Source organism: Heliangelus exortis, chromosome 1 (assembly GCF_036169615.1).
Source record: "Heliangelus exortis chromosome 1, bHelExo1.hap1, whole genome shotgun sequence".
NCBI classification, from domain to species: domain Eukaryota; kingdom Metazoa; phylum Chordata; class Aves; order Apodiformes; family Trochilidae; genus Heliangelus; species Heliangelus exortis.
In genome coordinates, this window is record NC_092422.1 from 175,791,395 (window position 1) to 175,804,316 (window position 12,922).

General features: G+C 36.7%; 1 protein-coding gene across 4 annotated transcripts in view; it reads right to left on the minus strand.

Annotated features, from left to right (window-relative positions):
• WASL (WASP like actin nucleation promoting factor) overlaps positions 1-12,922 on the minus strand; it is a 48,556-nt gene continuing 35,634 nt past the window's right edge. For 2 of the 4 annotated variants that reach the window (XM_071733769.1, XM_071733772.1), the window contains 7 exons: positions 12,699-12,867; positions 9,771-9,813; positions 9,214-9,367; positions 8,413-8,430; positions 5,325-5,851; positions 4,106-4,214; positions 1-2,707 (listed from right to left, as the gene is read on the minus strand). In XM_071733769.1, coding sequence (XP_071589870.1) covers positions 2,646-2,707; positions 4,106-4,214; positions 5,325-5,851; positions 8,413-8,430; positions 9,214-9,367; positions 9,771-9,813; positions 12,699-12,867 — 1,082 coding nt within the window. In that variant the 3' untranslated portion in view covers positions 1-2,645. The remainder of the gene's footprint in view (positions 2,708-4,105; positions 4,215-5,324; positions 5,852-8,412; positions 8,431-9,213; positions 9,368-9,770; positions 9,814-12,698; positions 12,868-12,922) is intronic. The other 2 variants (XM_071733770.1, XM_071733771.1) reach the window with 2 other exon arrangements.

The window sequence follows — 12,922 nt, forward strand, 5'->3', positions numbered from 1 at the left end:
TTGGGTCAAATTAATTTTATTATGCTCCATGATGAATTGCCACCAGTGCAACATCCTATTCACTGTACATTTCAAAAATTCACATACTAAAAATTTCAGTTTGATAAACGGAAAACTGACTGATTGAGAAGTTCTTACGGATTCCATACGTACAAGTGGCGAGCCGATATATTGTCTGTGCACATAGAGTGTTGAAATACAAAAGCCTCATGCTAGTTTGTTAATTGCCAAGGCTATCTGGACAGTTATTTAACCAGAATATATAAGAGGCCTACATTACAATGTTTAGCAACAATGCACCAGTATCATGAAATGCTATTTTCCGCTCACAGTGCAAGTGGTGGAGTGCTGAAGCATGCAGTTGTGACTAACTTAAACTGCCTTTGCAGTCTTTATGCCTGAAATTTATCATGTACAAACACTACTTTAAAGTAAATATTAACCTGGACATCACAGAACGCAAGTGTACTTTTTGTATGAAGAGAAAGAAATGGAAAAATCAAAAGCTTTCTTTGGCCAGTGTCTACAAATCAAAGCTTTATTCAATAAAGTAACTTCAGAGCTCCCAAAACCTGGAACAGAAGTTTGATTAATGAACTGTGATGCTTAATTATTAACTACATTACAGAAATGTCAATTCCTGGAAAACAACAGCTAAACATATCTATTAAGTAGCATCTTAGGAAAACCTCTAGGCCTCATCTGCTTAATTTTTAAATGCCCTATATGCAATAAAAGGGAGCAGTGCCAGAAGTTATACAAAAGCCATACAAATATTTTCCTTATACACAAGTTCTTAACTCCACTGCCATTAGCTACTCCAGGCTGCACTTGCACTTGATCCAGTGCTGAAGCCATTACAGCAACAAAGCTAGCAGGAACTGCTTGCAGCAACAGAAGGCAATGCAAAGTTACGGCAAGAAAGTGAGACCACTTGGAAATTTTTTCCTCAAGTTATGTGCTTGTAAGGAAGTCAGCAACCTCTGAATAATTTAACTACAACCTTACCCCTCCCCACTACGTTTGAGCAACTTTTCCTTTCTTCTCATATGACTAAGTTAATTTGCTACAGACTAGGTTATAACAGGGTTAGAAATCCAAGCCGTATCATGCAGGGCCAGCCTGTCAAGATCAGGTCAATGCTGGGTTTCAGTCAATACAATTCTGATAACTTAAAATTTAGTTTGATAATTTGACTACAGTCAAAGACCCAGGACACTATGCATTAACTATGCTCCAAATATGACTGACTTAACTAAACATTCTGTGTCAGATAATGTGGTTTTAAAAAAGATTTTCTACCTGAAAATTACAGTACGTACAGTAACTAATGCTGCAGATATTAAATACCCACATAGCATAGATTAGTATTTTTTAATAGGCAGATATGCCAATATTTACTGCACTACAAAGTACAACTTATATAAATGTGCAAGCTGTGAAATAAGAAACCCATTTTCCATCCACTTATTCAAATACTATTGTTGTGAATTGGGTTCTTGATCTTCATCACAACCCTTGGTCTTAAAAGCCAATATATGAAGACAGAATATTGCCACAAAGTTCAGTACTTATTTGAAGTGTATATTCTGAGTAAATGGCTTTCCAACTTTATGGATGTAGGACTGGTGTTTCAGCATTTGTTGTGTACCATAACGCAAAGACTGCAAAGTAATACCACTTATGTTTACTTTATTAGTACACCAATATCCTACAAATTTTTAAAAGTAATTAAACATTATTGAAGCAAGCATTAAACTCAGCCCTTCAGCCTGAAAACCACATAAAATTGATTTTAAAAATAAATCAACCTGTAGCAATTGCCAGCCTCCAGTATAACCCCCAGTAATTTACACTTCTTCATTCTGAAAGTAAGAGCTGGGACGGAAAAAAAAAAAAAAAAAAAAAAAGACTGAACTTATCTGCATCTTTGATGCCTTTACCACTATTACAATAGTCATCCTGTTTAAACTTCAGATACAGTTCCCTAATTGAAGGATTAAATTTCTACTGCTCTCCAATAGCAGTCAGAATTGCTACAGTCAGGGCAAGGTAATCTTCACAACTAGCTGTGCATTGCTGCAAGGACCTTGTTTCATGTGAAGCATACTGCTAAGGTTTGAACTGCAACATTGTGATGTATTTGAAACCATGCAATGCCATAAACCAGCCTCAACATTCATGTAGCACGGCATTTGAAATTAAGGGGCTAAATAAACTAAGAGCTGCATTGCTTAAAGAACATAGTGCTATACTAGGTTTTAATAAGAAAATTTAGATACAGAAAAAGTAGGGTATGAAAATAGTTTTTTCCTTCTTGCATTATAACTAAATTACATTAAGGTTTTTGTCAGTCTCACATATTACATTTAAACTCCCTTATTGATGGAATGGAAAGTATTCACATGTACATGATCATCCAGGTGTAAACTTGCACACATTAACAGGGAGTAGCTTTGTAGAGGATTATGACAAACCTTTACAGATTAAATGAGGTATTGCACAGATTAATAAAAAAGCAAAAGGCAACAAAAATATACAGCAAATTGGTAGAACATTTACATGATAATTTTACAGAATCCATAGACAGAAAGTAGTGTTTAGTATATCATTCACCTTAAAAATATATATATAATAATATATGATCAATCATCCCATTCATCATCATCTTCAAAGTCTTCTTCCTCATCTTCATCCTCATCTTCATCTGCAAGACAAAAGGTGGAGCAAGACACTTGTATGCATCAAGTGAATATGACAAAAGTGTTATTCATGTCTCCCACAACTTTCTGAAAACAGGTCAGTTCAAGGAGGTCGAGACAATACATTTGGTAATACTCTATTTTTAAAGACTGTTAGACATGACATTCAATTTAGATAGATATTAGCTGAAAGTTAAACCTAATTTGTTTCCTTTCTTAGTCTTTTACACAGGTAGGAACAATGGAGCTTTTTTTCTGCTGTGACAGACAGTACCAGAAATTCTCATTTAACATTTTTTGCCACTACACTTCCTTAGAGAATGCAAGACTGGCCAGCTTGTTCCAGATTGGGTATTAAACTTCAAGGACAGATTAATTTCTGCAACGTAAGAACTACTTTTCCAGGTTTACTACATAATGGGATTTGTTTGCTGCACAAGCAGATAAAGAAAAGTTTGTGAGCTCAAGTCCCTGGCAGTTACTGGTGTATTCTAAACTGTATAATGTCACACAGACTTCACATCAATGTTTGTTGCTAACTTTATTCAGCCTTCCACTGTTTTTATATGTATCATCATTTAAAATTTAAATTACTTATTTGTTAGGCAAGGCCATTTCCCTTCCTAGGAATATACTGTATTTGGCACCTTTCTGGTACTGAATTTATGTAAAGAACCAAAACTGGAGATTACTACATAGGGCAGTCAATCCACAAACTATACTGCACTTAAGTCAAATGCTCTACAGACTTCAAGTGCAGTTTTGGTATCAAGGCAAGTTCTGTAAGAAAAATATACCAAAAGGTTTTAACCAAACAACTGCACTGCAGCTACTCAACTCCATTGATTACAAGCTGCTATTTGAGAAATATAAATCCTCTTGCAGCCTTACTCTTTTCCTAGCATTTAGGTGTGAAAAGCTGTTTCAGTACTGATATGGGCACTGGTCGTGTACCACTAGTTATCTGATTATCATCCAGCAGGTGGCACGCAAAGCACACTGGAAACCAGTTTTAAGAGCATCACTTTTTTTTTTTTTTTTGTAAGAGTTTTGGTTTTTAGAAACATAAACAATTAAAACCCCTCCTTCTAAAATATTTTGACAACTTATTTCATCAGAAATCTAGAAAACAAAATGTCAGTTATTAAAAAAAATACCTCTTTATAAGGACATTAACCTTGATTACTCATTTTCAATGCAATGTTGCTGTCAAGTACTATACACTAGTAATTCAAAGAAGCACAAAGAAACCATTCAGCCCATCATTATGGGCTTGCCTAGAGTATTCTGTATTGGACTGCATGCTGAAATTCATGCTTTTTCCAACAGTATCTTATGTTGAATACAAGTGGTTAATGCATGAAAACTTGACACAGTGAGGTCAGAAAATTACCATTACTCACCTGAAGAATGAATGGCTTTGCTCCTTTTCTGCATAACTTCCATTAATGCACCCACAATTCCTGAGGTGGGTGCAGGTGTAGGTGGTGCACTCTCCTGGCCATCAGATACCTTGGTAAAAAGGTTACATTAGAAAGATGCAATTAGCAAAACAGAACCTGTGGCTTTCTAGACAATTCCTTGCAAGATTATTGGGTTTATTTTCAGACCAGAGGACAACTGAAACTGCAGTTTGTTTCTTTAGCTCAGCTAAGATTTTATCTATTAAAAAGTCACCCTTCTTTTTTGCCATATAATAGAACCATAGTTAGTCCATACTTGGATTAAAAATTTCAGCTCTATCATGCACTGAGCACTCAACCAAAGGAAAGCTTCTTAATATGGTTGTACAGGCAGGATTTGTGTGACTGCATAATCATCATTTATTTTATCCTTCAGAAATATCGCAAAATATATTTTCTTTTTTAAGAGTTTGTTAACTAGGTCTGCTTTGATTTGATAATCTCTTCTGGTGGTAATTGACTGTGATGCTACAAGCCTGTAGTGGCAAATAAATATTAGCATGCACTCATACTTTTAACATCAGAAGCCCCAAGTTCAGAAAAGTGGCAAAAAAAACAAACCAAACCAAAAAACCAAACCAAAACCAACAAAGAAGCAGAAGTGAGACGAGATTGGGTTGAGTACAAAAGAGCTGAAGTTTAGATGACATCTATGAGAATACACATTCTAAACCAAACGTGTAAAGAACACAAGGATGTTGAGAAAAGACAGCTGAAGGGAGACAAAAATGGTATAGAAGTGAAACACCTTCTAGGTATAACATTCTCTAGATGTCAGGCAGCAGGCTCTTTGCTCAGCTTTTAACTATGAATACATGCTATACAACCCAGAAAGTAGAGTCACCTTAACAGCTCTCCAGTACCTACAGGTAAAATTATTTAGAAGCTACTCAATGACAAGAAAAAGAAATAGCAATCTGAATATCCTAAGCTGCTGCAGAACAGCAGAGGCATCCCTCAAGGCCAACACCATCTTACAAGCCTCAACATTTGCAGAGCACAGGTTCATTTTAAAATTGAAATTAAAAAATAAAAAAGGCCACTATTTGCTTTGCACTACCATTACTGCTGAACTCAACCCTGTAAATTGTTTAGATGATTTTACAGCAATTTACAGCAATTTTAGCAGCAATTTTTCATGGAAAAAGCTTTTACTTACAGATTTCAGCTGTATACCCTGTCGTATCTGGTCTAACAGTGCATCTCTTCCTGAGCAGGACACTGGTCTACTGTTTTGTTCTACTTTCTTTAACTGAGCTCCTTCTCTGATTTGATCCAGGAGTGCAGCTTTGTTTCCTGCAGGAACTGGAAGCTGGTGATCAACCTCTGATGACGGAAGGCCTGGAGGTGGAGGAGGACCAGGAGGGGGTGGAGGAGGAGGAGGTGGTGGAGGAACAGATGAGGACCCACTTGCTGGTGGTGGCGGTGGTGGAGGAGGGCCGGATGGTGCAGAGGATGAATGCACTGGAGGTGGTGGAGGATACATCCTGTTTGGAGGAGGGGGGGGCACTGTGGCACCAGGTCTAGATGGAGGTGGGGGTGGAGGTGCTGCTGTGGGAGCTCTTGAAGGAGGTGGAGGTGGTGCCCCCCGGCCCCTAGCAGGGGGAGGAGGAGGGCCTGAGCTATGGGGAGGGGGTGGTGGAGGTGGAGGGGGTCCTCCTCTGCACGGTGGTGGTGGAGGTGGAGCTGAAATGAAACAAAACAATTGACAATTACATGCTAACTCCATAGCCTTAAGTCTTTGAGACACTAGCAGAAAAAGGGCTTTGCTTTGTCTTGCCTTTTGCAAGGATCTCTGTGCCTCTGCAAGTTTTACCAATTCTGGATTAAATTGAGTCTAGTTGAATATAAGTTACGTTTTTATGAACACAAACTGAGCTGAATACAATCCATATGTCTGTTGTGTATTCTGTAAAAGAATCAATGCTGGAGGAAGCAAGTGTAAGAACAAAAAAACCTGAGGGTGACAAGGCAGTGGCACAGGCTGCCCAGGGAGACTGTGGAGTCTCTTTCTTTGGAGATATTCAAAACCCACCTGGATGCAGTCCTGTGTAATGTGCTCTAGGTAATCCTGCTTTAGTGGGAGAGTTGGACTAGGTGATCTCTAGAGGTCCCTTCCAACTCTGATAATTCTGTGATTAAAGTCACAAAACAAGCTTGGCCATAAATTTTGGTTTGGTTCTCTTTGGTCCTAGGCATTATACCTCTAAGTGCACCTTAAGTTAGTGCTTCAATGTCTTATGACAAAATGCAGAAAAAAATTCAAGAGTACTCTTAAGATTTTGTTGAGCTAGGACAGAAGGCATGAGAAAGAAAATATACATAAAGTGAAAGATAGAATTTTCACTTTATGATCTATCCATTACTTTAATAGGGAATTAGAGGCAAATTCTAAAAGATGATGCTTCAACCTAACAAAAATACCTACCAATGCATTATGATGCAGTATAAATTGACTCCTAGTCCCTTCTACTGAAAATTAATTCCAACAATACCTTTATGAAAGGCACGACAGAAAGCAAACAACTTCTGGGATACCACAATGCACAGGATCATTTCTATATGAAGTGGCCTTGAAACACACTTTATCTGCTAACAGAATTTTCAATAGCACCATTTAATTTCCTCTTCCATTAAGCATCTAATGGCTTATGGTACTTTAAGGGTGGTGTGGTTACTACACCTAACTACTTTATAATCCAGATGCTGTCATACATCTAAGAAAATTGACATTTGATTGCATATGCTTTAAAAATAAAAAAGGTGCTACACTCTAAGATGCTTCTTTACCTCTTCTATTACCTCCTTCCTGTTACATCCTGAGAAAGTAGGATGTCTGAACTGGAATACAGAACAGACACCCCTAAAAAAAGGATTTTGAGGAAGAAATAGTAGGGTCTTGGTGCCTCCTTCCCTGCTCATTTTACAGTATAGCTATCCTAAAATTACATGGTTTTAAATTCCACAAACTGCTCTGTTTTATCCCATCCCTTCAAAAGAAAAACATGAGGAAGATCTCTCAAACTTCACGTATTTTGCAAGAGACATACTGCCAACGTTCTTGGTTTTTTTTTTTTTAAAAAACTCACTGCTTCTTGGGGGAAATGACCATAGTTTACTTTTTTGGCCATTGGAGGCCAGTATTTTCAAATCTAACTTATTCAGCAAGCACTAAAGACAGTGTTTCTGTATTACTGAGAATATATACAACATGGCCATACTCCAGAGTCTGCAGTGACTGTAGATATTGAACACAAGGTTTAAGTTTTCCTATGGGAAAAGATTTTATTTGCATTCTAATCCAGAGAGGGATGACACACCCCATCTGTGGAAATGGGAATTCAGTTTTTATAAGCCTTGTCTGCACTCAGCTAGAGTGAAATGAGCGAGAAGGATTAAGGAGGGAGCACCACTAACTCATCCTCTCTCCTTTCCCCCAACAGATGGTGAAAGAAAGCAAGAAAATAATTGCTTTTTATTGCACATTAATCTGAACATGACTATTAAAATAAATAGGATGTAAAATTTTCTACTGAAATTTTTTCACCAAAAAAACCTGAAAACAACCAGCAGTACCAAAACTAGGGAAAAGGTGGGAAAAACAATTATGTAACTTCTAATTTGAGTAGAACAAGGTGTCTGCACCTCTCTAGGCAGCACCCTAGCAGGGTAAACACATAGGCACAGAAATTCTTGCAATAAACACAGGAAAAAGTGTTTCAGTTGAGAAAGAACACTTCAAACAGCAGTCAAGCCTACACATCAAATAACACAATTGTGGATAAAACCAGTGAAATACTGAAATATTTGTTTGCCTCTATCAAAAAACAGAGGTAGATTATTATCATGCATGTTAAAGTCGATGCAGCTTTTCTTTTGATTGCATACATGCAAATGGCCAGAATTTGAAGTTAACACATATATAATAGAAAAATAGTCATTTTCAATGTATTTTGAATTAATCATAAGACTCCAAGTCTTCTCAATTCAATTTTATGGCCATCAATCTGGGATCAATAACTCTGCAAACATTTAAACAGAGTTAAGATTTCATAAAGAAACTGACAGGTTTCTTAGAGAAAAAAAATCAGAACTGAAATTTTGCTTGTAATTTAAGCAAGAAGTTTGACAGTAACTTTTAGTATTGCAGTCAAACAGATACAGAATAAAATCTCATCTAGGAAAGAAATCACACAGCAGCATGAATACTTTGAAGCATATGCTTAGATGCCAGTTCAAGTACATACCACTCCACCGGGGGGGACCTAAGGAATAAATGTAACAAGTCATTGTACCCTGAATCTTCATCTCTTCAGCCACTTGAACAATTTATTCGCTAGTTTCAAACTGCTATAATGGCATCTATGTCTTATTTCTCTTGAAAATGCTCCAAGCAAATTTCTGAACGTTTGACACTGGCAGCGCAATTTTCAGTCTGACTTGTGATGTTCCACTAGATAATGAATCAGTGGAGATCACATTTAAAGGTTAAGCAGGAAATGGCTTATTTCAGAATTTTCTTGCAGCAGAAGCCGGGTCAAAACAAGTACTCTTTAAATAAGAATGAAAGCTTTTTCTTTTTAAAAATATTCATATGAAATTTGCAGGCCTGTAGCTGTTGTAAGACTCATTACACGGCGCTGCCAGGGTAAAAAGGCACCACACAAACACCTGTCAGATATGTGCTATCAGTATAACTGAGAACAGCAATATAGGTTTGAAGATTTCCATTTATTTATAAGATTGAGATTATAAAATAAATATGTAACAAACACAATCTGGAAAATCTATATGGAATGTACTGCATAGCCTGTTACTGGAAATCACTAAACTGACACTGATGAGATCCTTATTTCATTAGAGAGCTCTCATGAGTCATGCATGAGCATTTTTACATAGCATATGGTATGCAGAAACACTATGAAAGCCAAAGGAATTACAATGATACAAAGTCCAAAAAAGAGAATAAAAAATTGATCAACAGCTACTCTAATCCTTCAGGCAAAAAGCACCCTGATAATTTTACATGGAAATAAAAGGAATCCCACCTTGTCTGCGCAGTTCATTTTTAACAGCTTCTACACCTCCTGTTTTCTCAATGAAATCATATATGACCTTTGAAGTTTCCTTGTCTTTTAGTTGAGCCTCTGAAATTCCACACAGATCAAATAAGTTTTTCAGTTCTGGGTCTAAGTTGTTCACCTGCAAGCCAGACACATTAGTGTTAAGTTCCTTGAAATAGAGGAATTTTTAAAAATATCATTTGTACTTGGGAAAAACCCCACAAACACAAACCCCACAAGTTAAAAGCAACAGCAAAGCCAAGGCCATGTCTCTGGGTTGACTTTTCATTCAAAAGGACTATTTTAGGAGAGGTAAGTACCTTGCACAAGAACTTAAGTGTTGTATGTTTTTCCCTCAATCCCAGATCTCTCCTATCCCCTTCTACTCCAACATCTCCCTCTGTCTGAATCCTATTATAAAATAATAATTTATAACTATTGTGTTGTACAGTTAATTTAATGCCAGTCTTCACAACTTATATTAAGAAGGCTCTGAAGCTTTTAATTATTCAGTGTCTTGAATAACTTATTAAATTACTTACATCAAAACCTGTGTTTGGATCCCAACCAACATGTCCGATGTGTCTAAAAAGGCAGAAAAGTCCATATAATTAGCCTATACAGGACCTTGTTAAATAAAAGAACAGGACACCAAGATAACTAGAAATTACTACCAGCTTCTACCTCCAGGCTTAAGACACTAAGCATTTCTTTCTTCTCAGTGCCACACTTGAGAACTGAATAGTAAAACTTCTTCACCCTGACTTTGTGTCAAAAAGACCAAGTGAGAAGTAATAATGCATAATAATGGTGCATATGGAAGGACTGCACAGACATCAAAGAGAGAGTTGGGCCTTTAAAGAGTAACTGGACCCGGTGCTACTGCCAAGGTCTTCAGCATTATGAAGCTGGAAACCTTTTCCTCCCTACCATCACTGTTCTCTCACCACTTTTCTCCCATTCATTTCCTTCTTTCAAAGAAGAGAAGTCAGGAATCTTTTCAGCTGTCAACTTCTTAAACCTTTAGTGGCCATTTCTGTGGCTACCAAAATATTATTTTACATGATGCTATAATCAGCTAAAAGGACAGAAGAGTTTGTGCTCCTTCAAGCTACTTTATGCAACTGCTTCTGGCTACAGAAGAGTCTAACTAGGAGTTTAAAAATGCCAGGTGAGCTGTTAGTAGCTAACACAGCTTGGGCTAAGCTTGTCAAATTACAAGGACTGTTTCTCTGTCCTTGTGCAGAACTTTGCACAACAGACTTTTTATTCTTGCTTGGGTGTGCTGGTACCACCACCAACACAGTTTTTCTTAGAATACTGAAGCTCAGTGATCAGCTTCAGTCCTGGTATAACTATGATTAGTTAACTACTTAGTCTGACATAAAAGAAGAAAAGTAAAGGACATTTAAAATGACATTATGCTTGACAGAAGAGGCAAAATAAAGGAAAGCCCCCTGATCTGCCTAAATATTTAAATGTCTTTCACTACCAAACTATGGGACAATTTGTTGATTACAGAATTCTGGATGTTAAGGTATAGGTATCTTCATGTAAATTAGACATGTATTTCCTATTACATAGCCTCATATCCAATTGTAATGTATTGACTAGTATATGTAATCTAAAAAATTTACAAGCAAATACAATCTTACCCACATATTTCTGCACATCTGAGCAACCTGGGATGCTCTCTTCAGAGGTTGTGAGCATATGATATAGAGCTTAGTGCAGCTGACTGATATTAAGGCTTATATGGAATAATGTAAGCATAATTTCTCATTTATTTTTCATCCCTTAGAGTAAAACAAGGTACTTGTACACACTGACTGTAACATATTTTTAATGAAAATGCATCCTTGCCAGATAATTGCAACATTTATACTAATGTATACAGCAATAAGTCATATTAATGGCAAGTAGAATTCAATTATTTTTTGCTCAGAACACAAGTCCACATCTGCTTAAAAGAAGGAGGTATTTAAAAATTCTGTCTATTGATTATAACTTTGGCATAAACAAACAGTGTTGGTCTTCACCATTATCACAGCTCAAGGGACAATTAATATTTTATCATCTTATTCTCAATCAGGTCCTATTTCTAGGTCAGATCCTGGCAGAGTCTTAAAATATCTGTGCTGCTGCACAACCCCTTTCACAAATTCTGATCAGAGGCACGACATACCAGTGCTAATCATTATTTGCAATTTTGTCTATGTACATTGAACTCTGCATCAGCAGAGCCACAACAGGGACTGGCTGGCTACCACTCATCATTCAGGTTTTGTTTTTTTTTTTTAAACTCTTCCTTCTTTTCTGCATTTTTCAGTTTAAGTGATACTAATAGATTTAGCACTTAACTGATACTCAAGATTAGAAAGAACAGGTTTGATGTCATATTTGTCTAAGCATAGTCTGGTTAGAGAAGCATTTTTGCCCTTGTCTCCTACTTTCTGTCCACTATCCCCTTCTACAAAGGGCTCTCTCCAAACACTGTGCAGTAATGTTATTGTAACTGGTATTACCAACAGTACTTATATGGAGCTTTATTGTGAGAAAGATAGTGATGCAGAATTGATTCAAAAGATGATGCAAAAAAATGATTCAAAAGAACAGAGATATTCACTTGACATGTAAACCTCATGCTGCTTTTCTATTGCTTCACAGAACTGATCTTTTCTGTAACTAATGCAAGCTCTGTAAGTTCCTGTTGCTCTAGCATAAAAACTTACTGTAAAAGGCAGGAGATTAAAATACCAAATTATACTTCAGGAAGTCAATGGTTAACTCAGTCAAGAGACCAAAAGCAAGTTTCACAAAGTGAAGCTTAACATGATACATCATAACTATTCCAAAATGTTCAAGAGACAAAAGAAAAAAAACCAGAAAAACCTGAACCATTTCCAATACATGCATGCTGTACATTCAACACAAGGCATCGGTACCGGTCCACATATAAGAATAAGTAAGTTTGTAAACAGAAAACCAGGGGTAAAAATATGGCTACACCAATTCTACTGTTAAGACAAGTAAGGACTTGCATGTGCTTTTTGTATGTCAAAGCACAGCTAAGCAGGCACAGCTATACGAGTAATAGTGTTAAAGAACTGAGCACTGAGGCTGAATGCAAGTCTGCACTGAGCTGATTACTTCAAGTAAGGCATCTTTATGCAGCTAAATTGTTTTCTAAGCTATTTTAGGACAGTAAGTTACTTTTTGTAAACAGCTACACTAAACCTCTCACCTGCATTTTTTTTCTTTTTTTTTTTTTTTTTTTTTTCTTTAAAAAACTCTCAACTTGCTTTTAAGCCTCACAGCATTCCAGCTAGCATTCTCTATAGGTCAGGTTTCACACATTAATCACACATTTAAGTCTTGACACCACAAAAATAAGAAAACAGCAAAACCAGCAAGCCATCCCCAAAACCTCCACCCACCAAAATCAAACCCAAACTCAAGAAAGTCCTTACTGGAAATTAGACGGTGTTCCAATATCCGCCTTTGTCAACCTTTTCTTTTTAGGTTTTCCTTTCTTCTTTTCTTTGGTATATGAAATATTATTGACTTGTGGAGTATAAAATCTGTTAGTTGTAATTTCTGGGTTTTTGATATCAACAGTTGCCATTGGTAGATTCGGGCCTGTGAAAGTAAAGTAACAGATTTTTCACCATTGTGTTTCAATAAAACTGTATTT